The 12,331-nt window shown below is 43.5% G+C and overlaps 1 protein-coding gene across 3 annotated transcripts; it reads left to right on the top strand.

Annotated features, from left to right (window-relative positions):
- The first annotated feature begins 487 nt into the window (after window positions 1-487).
- On the top strand, window positions 488-11,675 carry LOC101950839 (uncharacterized). Of its 3 annotated transcripts, none has more exons than XR_010592382.1 (8): window positions 488-757; window positions 3,086-3,275; window positions 3,370-3,429; window positions 3,687-4,031; window positions 4,865-4,940; window positions 5,666-5,752; window positions 6,513-7,678; window positions 10,904-11,675. XR_010592382.1 is itself a non-coding variant. In XM_065566182.1 (7 exons), the coding sequence occupies exons 2-7, from the start codon at window positions 3,101-3,103 to the stop codon at window positions 6,958-6,960; spliced, it is 1,191 nt and encodes a 396-aa protein (XP_065422254.1). In that variant the 5' UTR covers window positions 488-757; window positions 3,086-3,100; the 3' UTR covers window positions 6,961-7,821. The 3 variants fall into 3 exon arrangements, 1 of the variants encoding a protein (XP_065422254.1); XR_010592383.1 differs by having other exon boundaries at window positions 621-757; window positions 3,690-4,031; XM_065566182.1 differs by lacking the exon at window positions 10,904-11,675 and having other exon boundaries at window positions 6,513-7,821.
- Window positions 11,676-12,331: the final 656 nt, after the last annotated feature.

Genomic DNA, 12,331 nt, shown 5'->3' with positions numbered 1-12,331 from the left:
GGTGTTGTTGTTTTCCTTACATGGCAGGTTACTATGTAACCCAGTCAGATGACTGAGAGGAATCTCAGCGAGGGAAGGATTCGGCAGCAGCAATAGAAAGAAATGCATAATCAGACTTGTGCGGTGTTTTTGAAAGAGAGTTACTAGCTGCCAAGTGCTTTTCTTTTGTGTGCAAGTTCCTTTTATTCCCAACAGCCAGAAGGCTACAGGCATATTAAGGCTCTCCCTCCACTTCTCGTTTCCAAAGGGCCTGGAGAATGTTTTCTTATAACGTGCAGAAACAGGCAGTGTACAATGCAGGTTTGCGAGCCTCTTTTTCTTCCCTCTCAGGGAGAAAAGAATCCACCCAGCCCCAGAGCCTGACTCCCTTACTCACTGTGCAAGCATGAATTAACCAGGAATGTTCGAGAATTAGGCCTGAATAATTCATGAACCTGAATTAATCATGCATTTTCATGAATTATTCATGAATAACTCATGGAAATGCAAGGTTTATTCATGCTCCAAAAAACCCAAGGCTTGTTCCTCTCCTTTTCTGCTCACTCTTCCTGTAAGAAACAGACTGACAGAGGCTAAAGAAAGAAAAAAAAAGGGGGGGGGGAATTTGTTTTACAGTGGGGGGCTCCTTATCCAGACAACAGAAACCTGGCAAGGCAAAAGAATTGTACCATCACCTTCTCTTCTGCAGCAGGCAACTGAGAGCTGGATAGACAGGAGACATTTTGCAAGACTCTGCAACTGAAGCAGTGCTAACCAGGCAAGGACTGAGATCTATTGATATCAGGATTTGATCTCTCTCTCTCCCTCTCTCTCTCTTTTGCTCTCTCTCGCTCTCGCTCTGTCTATGTGGATTGTTCGTTAAGTTGCATTCTTTTAAAATGAAATAAAAATTAGGAGAGCAAGTGGGCTGGAGGGGACAAGAGCCACTTCTGAAGATTAGTGAAAAAGAAAACATCTTTTAAAAGTTCCTTTTCAGGCTGGAGCTGTTAGCTGCTTGGATCATTAGCTGCTGGAAAACAGATCTGGAAACCTGTTTGTTCATTTAAGGGAGGGTGAAATCGCAGCTGTGCATTTATCCTACCCGGTAGCTTAGTCTCTTTGTAACCTTTTGTGGTCTGAAGAGCAGGGTTATCTGCAGCCTAGTGCTTTACAGCACCAAGGCTGTACAGCGATAGCAGACCGGGGATTGGAGACAAGCCAATTAACACAAGATAAAATATTGTACCATATTAAAAACTCATTGACATGTCCTAGCCGAGGGAGAGGAATTGGAACGAATCAGGGGATGGTATTTGCTAGAAGGGCAGCTATTTTACATAGGACTCGGAAGGTTTGTGGAAAGTTAGTTGCTTTTGCAAGCAAACTCCTTTTGAGAATGGGTGGGAGATGAAACAATTCCGATTCAGAGCCCAGAGTGAATGGAATCAATGTGGATGGTGTGGAAAACACCAAGTCTTTAATCTGTGTGTGTGGGGGGGGTCATGAAACCAGTTTGGATTGGGTGAGGTCTGACTATGCATTTTGTTTGCTCCAGTCTCCCTCTTGTTCTGTGCTGTAACATGTCTTTGCTCCCGTGTGTAACTGCTCTGGGTTATCCTCTGTCTCCAATAAACCTGTCTGGTGTCTGGAGGACAGCGCTGCTGAGTGTCGTTGAGGCTGTCAGAATCTTTGTGAGCTTGTTAAAGGCTTCCTATAGCCACGGCCCATGCAATGCAATGATGCTTGGAACAAAACCACCCCAACTTTCCATTTCAGGGCATAACCCAGACTCCCCTCCCGTTCCATTTCGCTGTGTGACCAGAGGCACTAGCAGGGCCTTGGGCTCCCCTCGTGTTTGCCATTTTGTTCTGTAAACTCCCATTTGGAAGATGTACCCACGCCAGCGGTGCTGGGCTTTCAATCTATGAGGAAAGATTGAAAAAATTGGGCTTGTTTAGTCTGGAGAAGAGAAGACTGAGGGGAGACAAGATAACGGTACATAAAAGGTTACAAAGAGGAGGGTGAAAAACGTAGTTCCTTTTTGCTTCTATCTTTTGTGTTGCCTTTCATGTACAGTGGGCCTGACTCTCAGCTGATGGGAAATTGCCATGATTCCATTGAAGTCAATGCAAAGTATTTTATATAGCACCAGACAAATAGCTCTCACTGCTCCGGCCAGCTCTGGGTGGCCTGAGATGATACATGTCATTGTTGGAACTGCAGTTTCTCTTTCCAAAAAAAAAAAAAAAAAAAACAGACAACAACACCCCCGCAGGCCTGTACCTGTAGTTGCTTCAATGAGCAATCTCCAGGAGAAAACTGGAAATGTTCAGTACACACAATGCCGAGAATCAGAGGAACAGCAGAAAGGAGGGGAGGGAATTTGTTGCAGGGACAAGTGTTTCACGTGCTACTCTCATCGTCAATACAAATTCCCAGGTGGGGTTTGCTTCTGTGCTCCTCCCGATCACGGTGGGCAGCGTTTTGGCATGCGATTGTACTCCAAGGTGGTCCCAGCATTGCCAGATTACAAATACCCGTGCGAAAACAATCTGCTGTCAGGAATTGGAGAGTGGTTACAAACACTCTGGCCTGGTTATTTTTGTAATTCTCGTGATTTGTAGGCATTACCAGAGCACTCCCCGCTACAGCAGCTGAGCTCCCAGTTAACCTGATTATCTCCAGGACATTCATGCTGTTAGCATTATTTTTGCCCTGAAGCAAGTCCTTGAATAGATGCACAATATTTGAATTTACTCCTTTTAATGAATGACCCTCAGCAGTTCACAAACTGCTGATAAACACGCTGCATTCATCAGACATGAACAAGGCATCATAAGAACATTGTAAGCAAGCAGTGGTCTGTTTTCACTAAAGCTGAACGCACTTTTCACAGTGAATAATAGACAAGGTTTTCAAAGATGGATGTTTAAAGTCAGGCTCCTAAATTGGGCACCCAAATAAGAGGCCTGATCTCCAAAAGTTCTAGGCAACCAGCAGTTCCCTCTGCGTCCCTAATAATTCAAGTGGGTATGCTCCGGAACATAGCTCCAGAAAGGGTGAACTACCCCTGGCATGTATTCGTGTTCCTTCTCTTCTCTTCTAGGTGGTGCGGGTTCAAATGGCTGCCAAGCTTTTCGTTCTAATCAGCTGGCCAGATGGCAGCCGTGTGATCAACATCGAAAACATCAAAGAACCCCGAAAGCCATTTCATCGCTACATGGTGGGGGAGCAGGTGCTAGCCCGCTGCCCTGGCTTCAGTGGTCTGTACTGGGGGGTTGTGGAAGGCATAAGCGGTAAGTGATCATTATCCATCCTAGACTTAGGCCTGTTGGGAGCAGCCTCTAGAAACAAGTGAAATGAACATTGAAAACCCTTTTCTTCCAACAGAGCATAAAGATATCTTAGAGAAAAGGCTGCAGGAAAATAGACAACTCTTTGAGAAGCTAAGTAAGTATGGAGTTTTGCACAGGAGGATTAATATACAGCAGGCAGAGTATTTCTGGAGGAAAGTAATTAACTATATTAACCTTATACCCCGGTGTGGTTTTTTTAAATGGATGGATCATAAATATATCCTCATCCCATCCCTTATGAATCGTACGACAGCGTCCATGTAGTAAGGACTGAGAACACTGCTGTGGGATGTTGCAATATATGTCATTGTGGTATTGCCAATTACCATACGGGCCCCATCTTGCTTTCAGAAGAAGAACCAGCAGTGCACAGTGGGCTGCAATCCCAACCTAAAAAATCAAGGAAGTCTTTTCCAAAATGGATGCCAGGAAGTTCCTCTCGCAAATACAGCGATGACAGGAGCTTCTATGTCAAACCGCTGGTCGGGGATGAAGACGCAGGGCTCCAGCGTGATGCTGCCATCTCTTCTGTCTTAAAAGAGAGGTGCATCCTGACTAGCACGACTAGATCCCACTGCACAATGTCAGCACCTCACCACTCTTCCCCGGCCTTCAAATCACCATCTCCGTTCTTGTCCCTGGCTGTGCCTGGAACATCCCAGAATGAAGAAGCAAGGCCTGGCACAGCTACCAGAGGTAAACCAGCTGGGATTATTGTCTGTGAATGAGTCAAATGTTTTATTTTATTCCACTCCTGTCTATTTTTAAATTTGAATGTTGGTGTTAGTGAAAAGTGTCAGAGGGGCTCTGAATTCCTGTTTCTCTGCAGCGTGGGCTGCAGACCAATGCACATGTGCTTTCCTTGGGTGTGAGAACAGTAATGGTGAGAATTGAGTCCTTTGCATCCTTGGTGTCTCTTCTCTGGTGGGGCTGCTCACCAAGGTGACAACTCCGTGGTAGTGGCTTTTTTGTGATCCAAAGAACCCTGAGATCGCCAGCTCTTTTCTCATACGCTCACAATTCTTTCCACACAAGCCAGTGAACCACACTCCTAATATAATGTATTTGTTTAATTAATTATAAAGTACCCAAAAATGTGCTGACCTGAACATCTGACCTGTTTCGGGTTTACCTATCAATTCATCCATACACACATACTAAACCTCCCTGAAAGTAACAATCTTGTTTTCTGTGAATTTGTCATTTGTGCTGATGACTACACTAGTGTCCATAGACTTTTTCACCTTCATGAGCCATGTTCCCCCTGCCCAGTTTCTTCACTGATGGCACAGTGCCTTGCTAAGGATATTGTGGTTGAATTTCAACTATATATTGTGACGAGGGTTTTTCTTTCTGCTTGTAACAAAATCCAACAGTTCAAGCCAAAGACAGCATGTTTGAGTCATGCTGTTGATAGTTTGGGAACATCAAGCAGAAGTACTTAGATGAACATGCTCTGGAGACCAATGGATCCAGGTGATGACAATTTCACATCTGTCTTTTGCTTCCTGCTCCAACCCTCTTTCTAGATTACATCACCCTGACAATGAAAAGGAAGTCAGATGGCATTCTAGCTAAGTGTCAGCAGCACATCTGTACCAACAGGTAATATTCCCATAAGCAGTAAGGACAGTGAAGGTTTCAAAGTGCTTCTCATAGTCTCCACTTGTGGTTCAGTAGCTGAGGTTCCATTTCCTGATGCTGTTTGCTTCATATAGTTTGGTTTGTCCTGCCTTGTTCACAGAACTTTGCAGACAAAGGGGAGTTCCAGGGGATCTGGGACAATTGAGGAGAGCTGCCTATTCCGACCACAAAGGATCCATGAAAGACAAAGCGGAAATTGGGGCAGCTCTTCCTGCCCTCCACATAGAGCCAGAAACTGCCCTCAATTACACCAGCGTAAATCTAGAATAACTCAATTGAAGTCATAGTGAGGGCCTGAATTTCCACTGCCCCGCACCCTGTGTAATCATTTAAGTATGAACCAAACCATGAATGGCAGTATTCTGCATCCCCTTTGCACTTGTTTTGTAAGAGACTATACACATGTAAGCTAGTGGGGAATCAAGTCCATAACATATAACATGTATTTAAGTCGCTGATATTTTCTATGTAAAACACAAGGAGTGACATTCATCTGACATGCTTGCCCAGTGACATAAAGTATTGCGAGATATTTACCTTGTTTACTTGGGATGCCACATGAAATTGGAAGTTGGTGGGTTTTTACAAAATGCTGCGTTCTACACTTTAGACCACAGAGCACTTACGAAATAAATATGAAGCATCTTCTTCCATTGCTTATTGGTCTGTTTGTTTGTTTTTTCTAGCTGTGATGAACCAAAGACTGAAGGTTCCCCAGAAACAGATGATTTTGAGGTAGTTCAGAAAGATTTTGGCCCTGGTGAAATGGAAAGGTAATTAATGAAAGATGAAGTTACAGGTACCTGCACATAGCTACATTTTCCTCAATACTCAGAAAATAGAAGCATTCAGATTAGTGCTACCAGACAACATGCAGCAATTGTTAGAGCCCAAACCGTCAACATGATAAGAATCAGGTTGAAGCCTCTTTCAGATTTGAAGGTTTATATGCTGGTATCATGATAACTCGGCTACAAAATATTGCAGCATCATATATATCTCAGCTCTCCATCATTTAACCTTCAGATTGACCTCTGTCCCACCCAAACATAGTTCTTTCTCACTGTTGTTATTGTTACTTGCATCAGAAATGTGGGATCATGAAACCAAGTCTATAAACTATTTTATTCTAAAGCTCTGAATCTCTTGTCATGTCATGATTCCGGCACTGCACTTTTCTGTGTTCCCATCATTGCGGGTCTTATTTCATACTGTGCATACCTGCCCTCTGGAACTTTGAGAATAGGAACAAAATAAGAAAAGACCGATAACTCCATCTTAAACTTTAACCAAAGCTTAAAGCAAAGTGAAATGGAAGGAAAGATCATTACATCCTCACCCAGGCAAACTCCCATTGGCTTAACTAGTACCAGGAGAAAGTCTGCTCTTCCCAGCCCAGTTTTTCAGACTCAGGTAGCTTGGGTATTCAATGGGCAATGCATCCTGAACTGACACATCACACCCATTGCTAGCTGAAGGAGAATGGCGCCTTGTGGCAGGCATGCATGTTATATGCTTTATTTTATTTTTTAGGTCCGAGAAGATTGAACAACTGGAGAGAATCATAGTAGATCTCCAGCAAGAGGTCCTCTCCCTGAAACGGAAGGTGCAGCGGCTGGAGTCACTGTCCTTTCAGGAAGAACCCCATAGGCAGCAAGGCGAGGTGGTGGAATTGTTTAATGGCTACACAAAGGAGCATTTAAAAGAGGCCATCCGATTTGACCAGAAAATCAGCACCGCCTGCAAAACACTACTCTACAAGCTGTTCACGTCCGACTATATACAGAGCCACTCCATCACAGGAAGGAGAGGGAACACCTTTCGGGAGGCTAAGCCCATGATGGATGAGCGGTGCATCAAAATCATTAGGGTGTTACTGAAGCAGAAGTTTGGGGACCACCTGAGCGACACAGTAATCACTGAGAAAATCCAAAATGTGCAGAAAGCACTCAGGCAGAAATTTAAGACGGAATGTCTCTGAGCAGCATGTGATTCGATGTCTCATTTCCTAGGCAGCGCCGGAATCTGGAATACAATGCGCTGAGCAGCCTTTCCAAAAAGTTGCTTCACTTTTGTTGTTTTGCTGATTCAACCCCTGGATTAATTGTGGAAGCTCGGTGAAATATCTGCTAGAAACAACACAAACTATTTGTGGCTAAAACTCTGTTTGCATTCACACCCTGGGAGATTTTCACCCAGACTTTTCCAAGTCTGGCGTCATTTTACAAACCCCTCAGTTTGGCAACTCGGGCAAAGGAGTCGATGTTTTTGTTCCATTTGTAATGGACAACTTTGGGGGAAAAAAGATTGGAGATTTCAATTGAAGAAGCCCCCAGAAATATGGATGGGTAATCAAATCTGATTCCAACTATTCAAACACTTTGGGTCTGAAAAATGATGCTGAAAATCTCACAAGAAGTAGGTTTTAAACGTCCAAACTTTCGGATGTGTGTTCCAGACTGAAACGCTCAGCCTTCTGAAGTTGATCCAGCACTGCTACCGCTGCACGCACAGCAGACAACTAGTATTTCCGATCCAGCTCAAACGAAGCTATAACCTATTTGCAGACTTGCAAACACCAACTTTAACCTTTTCACTAGTCTCTGTTTCCTCACCTCCTCTCAGGTTACTGAGGCGGTAAACAAGGCAGAGAGGGAGGGGTCAGAGGGAAGCAAGCCACCACTCACTGAAAGGGCATGGTGAGACACTTTCCACTTATCTCTCTCATAACACGCAAGGCAGTAAGATGTAGATGCCACATTCAGCCTTGTAGTGGGTCAGAACAAAAAATGTCACCTCTCGGGGCAATGAGTGTAACCTGAATAAAAGCAATACACGTGAATTGTACATGCAACTTAATGGGCTTTGGGCCCACCTGATCCTCACATGGGATTTACATCCCTTTCCTCATTCAACCTTGCTTCTCTCCTCTCAGCTGCAGCCCCCAGCTTCTGCCAAGGATAGAGCAAAATAAATCCAGATGAGTGTGTCTGAGAATTTCCTCTGACAATAGCATGGGAAGGCTATGCTATCAGAAGGAAATGCTAGCTAGTGGGGTTTTTGTTGTGGTGGTTGCTTGCTTTTATTTGTATTGTTCCTAATGCAGCTATATGGAAGACGCAGTTAGAATTCATCCAAACTATCACAAATCTACCCAACAATAGAAGCTCAAAGCAGCTCCCTCCCCCACTTAAATTACTCTTTCTTTCTTTAGTTCTTTTGCTCTTTCAGAAAACAGATTTTTCTACTCAGACATGGAACAATTCAGTAGCTACAGTGTAAGAGGGAGAGCACTTGGCTCTCTACAGCTGTCCTCTCCTTTAGGAGTCAGAAACATTACTACCACAGTCACTATTATTCATTATTATTATTATTTATTTCAAGTAGCTCTTGGGAACCCTAGTAATGGACCAGAGCCCCATTGTACTATATATAAGCACAGAGAAAAAGGCAGGCCTGCCCCAAGGACCTTACAGTCAAAGTTCCCATAAAAGAATAAAACAACACCCCAGCATAGGCATGTCCAGAAGTAGAGCTGTGCAGAGAACAGAAATTCCATTTCACAGATTTGGAGAGATCAAAAATTTGTTCTCGTCCTAATGCGGAACGAAACCCGAAAATTTCAAACCTGTCCATAAAAGAAAATTTTGGGGAAAAAAAAACATTTTGTTTCAACAATAACCTATAATGTAATATAAAAAAAAAATCTGAAACCAAAAATCATTTTGAAAGGAAAAATCAAAACAGTCCCCTTTCAGAACGTTTTTGTCCTGATATTTTTCTCCAGAATGAAAGTTTGGCAAAATCGACAGGATTTCGCAAAATATTTCCATTTCGGTGAAACTGAATTCTCCAAAGGAAAAGGATTTTGTCAAAGATTTTCAGACCAGCTTTACCCAGCAATATTTGGCAGTAGTGCCTGATTGCTGGAGATACGTTGAATAGTCCAGTCAGTAACCAAGGAGGTTCTATAAGCTCCTCTAACACAGCCATCTCTGCACAACTCCATATATTACAAATACATTATTAGAGGTTGTCTATTCTTTGTATGGATCTCATCCTCAGCATCAGATGAATTTGTTCTTATTATCAATGTCAAGACCTACGCAATTAGGGAAAAATGTTCTGCCAGTTTCCAAAAATATGTCCACAAAAGGCCAAATGGATTAGTCTGAGTCATCCCTCTCCAATGGTGTGGAACATGGAGCTCGCTCATAAACCAGGGCTCCATTTCAGAGGTGGTTCAGTTTCCGGCGAGAGGCTTTGCTTTCAGCTGACATCACTGTTCTGTGAAAAGTCCCAAGAGATTTTTCATGATAATTGATCAGGGGGGATATTTTGAAAGGCACAGATGGGAGATGGGGGCCCAACTGCCCTTGTGCCTTTGAAAACCTTCCCCCAGGACGTCACTTTGAAGTCTCCTCAGAAAGATGGTGCCTTCAGCAACACCGTGTCTTTTAACACTTCCGTGATCGGTAGTAATGATTCAAGTAGAAAAGTACTGCCAAGTTGGTGACCAGCGCCACCTCCTGAGTCAATTGGGCTTTTCTCCAGAGTATCCCACAGATGGTCTAACTTAGCCCTAGAAGCTTACTTATTGGGAGCTCATCAGATCATGTGCCAAGGTGCAGCCTTGAAAGCCAGGCAGCAAATGTTATTTATGGAATTACTTTTTCTTTCCTCCCATACTGAGCCCCACATCCTGATCAACGGAGGGTGATGCAGAACCAGAGAATGTTGTTAATTTTTTTTTAAGGACATGTTTCTAGCCGCCAAAGGCCCCTGTAACAAATCAATCCCAATTTGCTTCAGGGGAAACAAATAGGTTGTGTAACCTTTCAGCACAAAAGGTCACGTGGCCGATCCCTTTGAGGTAAACTTCACTGTCTGATATGTTCCCTGACGGTCAGCAAATGCGCTCAGAAAATGGCAGCTGTTTCAGCCCCCTCCCGTCTATGCAAAGCCCGCTAAGTCACTAATGAGAGAATGTTCAAATGGTTCCCTAACAGCAAATCAAAGGTGTCCTTATCCCCTCTCCGTCCTTTGAGAAATGGTTCCTGGGGCAGAGTGGAGAAGGAAGACACAGGTGCCAGTTCATTTTGAGGGTATTATCAAAGGAAGTCAGCATTGCTGAGATAATTGGATGCACTCACAGACAGGTGACCCTACAGGATGAGAGCAGCACCCAATAAAAAATGCAGTTAGGAAGCCAGAGTCTCACCAACATTCACTCAGGCTGCTTGATACCTCATCAGAGAACATCACATCATGCCAAGCGGTGTCATTGTTTAGTGCTCTAAGGGTTGGGAGAATAGAGGAGGAGGAGGATGTATGTCAGAGCTACTTCAATGAGGGATGTTCAAAGCCTTTCAAAGCCTACGTCCCTCCCCACTTCTCAAAAGACCTCAACTGAATTATGTTCACCTTCCACTCTAACAGCAACATCAGAGTTAAAGTGAGTGTCTGGACGGGACTTTTGCTAAAATACACAGGATCCATAATCTCAGATAAGGCATGGCTCTTAACAGGGCTCTTAGCTACTCTGGGTGCAGAAAGGTCAGAATTGTAGTGAAAGGGAAAGGCCAAACGCAGAATGGATTTAGGTGAGTTTTGTCATTCATTCAAAAGCAAGGAAGTACAGCCCTTCCTTCTCATTAGAACTGGGAGAAATTATTTGGTGAAAACTTTTTCAGTGAAAAATGCAGATTTGGATTGACCAAACCGAATAGCTTCAGTCAGGGGGGGGAAAAAATTCTGAAAAAATCCAAACATTTCATTTTGACATTTTTTCAATGAAATGTTTCAGACTTTTGCTTTAAAATGATTTTTTTTGTTTCGAAATGTCCTTCAACGTTTTTTTTTAAAAGATCAAAATGGAAACAAACTATTTTTGACCCTAAATTAATTTGTTCTTTACTTTTCAGTTCGCTGAAGCATTTGGAAATGTCTGTATTACGGCTGAGTTGGCCACAGATCTGCACACAGTTTTACTCCTCATGCAACCTCCAGAATTAAACTGATGCCTCAGAATCTTGATCTTCCTCCTCCCTCAGCGAAACCATGAGGCAAATCCAAAGGTCATTGTCTTCAGAGTTCAAACCAATTCAGACTGAAATGTGGGGTAATTGTCAGTTAACTATGAGCCGAGCGGGAAATGAACTTCTTATGCCTGCTAAAGTTCAGATTCCAGCTGTGAAACCCTGAAGTGGATTTGATTAGAATGCCCTGGTGTTCAGTAACTGTGACTCAGTGGCATTTTTTGGATGATAAGACACTTTCTGACAATTACCAGGACTCTTGACCGTTTTGATGCATCATTTCTCTGCAGATTTTTTTTCCCCTTTCATGCCTCCCTTCCCCTTGTCTTCCCCGGGGCCAATGAATTGGCCTCTGAAAAAGAATGGACACAGATTGGGCAGCAAGTGCTAGAGAGAGGGGCTGCCAAAGAAGAGAGGGGTCTTTGAACACATTGGACAACCCTCTAACCTGCCTATGAGCAGCTGCTCAAATAAGAAAAAGACAAGTGGCCCGATGATCAGCTCTGGTTTAATAGTCTATGTCCTCCATCTTTATTTAAGCATTTGAACATTTTATAATGTTAGATTTAGGTTTAAGTTTCATTGTAATACTTTTGGGGGTTTTTTGTTCATTGGCCTCAGGCTAAGTTGCCATTAATAAACGTTGCTTTGCTTCTCACCTGCCGGCTTAGAAAATCTAATTTATATAAACACGATCTCTGAAACTTGGACTAAGTAATAGCCGGGAGGGATTTTAGGTCACAGTAATGCTATTAGCTAGATACAATCTCTGGGAATGGCACAGCATTAGACCGCTCTGATTTCTTGTTCAATGCCATTTTTTTAAGGCCTGCATGCACAATGGAGAGGAAGCCTAATCTAGGGGCCAGCACACTGGACTCAGGGTCCAGAAACCTGGGTTCTCTTCCCAGCTCTGGCACTGACCTACCGTGAGACCTTGGGTGAGTCACTGCCGCTCGCTATGTCTCTGCTTCATATCCAGTCCCTGTGTCTGTTTAGAATGTGACCTCTTTGGGGCAGGGAATCTCTATTACTGTGCCTTTGTGCAGGCCCAGAACAATGGGGCCCCGATTCCTGATCTCCAGGTGCTACCATAATAGAAATAATAATAATATAATAACCCAATACTCTCTGCTTTTTGGAGCAGCAGCCCATGTATTTGTGGTGCTCCACAAGGCAATCCCAGATGGCCTGCAGAGCTTAGACCATACACCATTGATCTGTCTTTGAGCCTGGGAATTTTTTTTTCGTTGTAGCCCGGTTACAGATTTCCAGAGACTCTTTTGACTTAAAGAAAATCAACAAAGCCCAACT

Source organism: Chrysemys picta, chromosome 13, assembly GCF_011386835.1.
Source record: "Chrysemys picta bellii isolate R12L10 chromosome 13, ASM1138683v2, whole genome shotgun sequence".
Classification (NCBI taxonomy): Eukaryota; Metazoa; Chordata; order Testudines; family Emydidae; genus Chrysemys; species Chrysemys picta.
Note: the sequence above shows the minus strand (reverse complement) of the source record. Positions and strands in the feature narration are given on the sequence as shown.

Excerpts from the sequence above, each read along its gene's own strand:
- LOC101950839 (XM_065566182.1), top strand. The coding sequence starts at position 3,101 with ATGGCTGCCAAGCTTTTCGTTCTAATCAGCTGGCCAGATGGCAGCCGT. Across the intron at positions 3,430-3,686 it reads ACAACTCTTTGAGAAGCTAA|AAGAAGAACCAGCAGTGCAC; the intron begins GTAAGTATGGAG and ends TCTTGCTTTCAG. Across the intron at positions 5,753-6,512 it reads GGCCCTGGTGAAATGGAAAG|GTCCGAGAAGATTGAACAAC; the intron begins GTAATTAATGAA and ends TTTATTTTTTAG.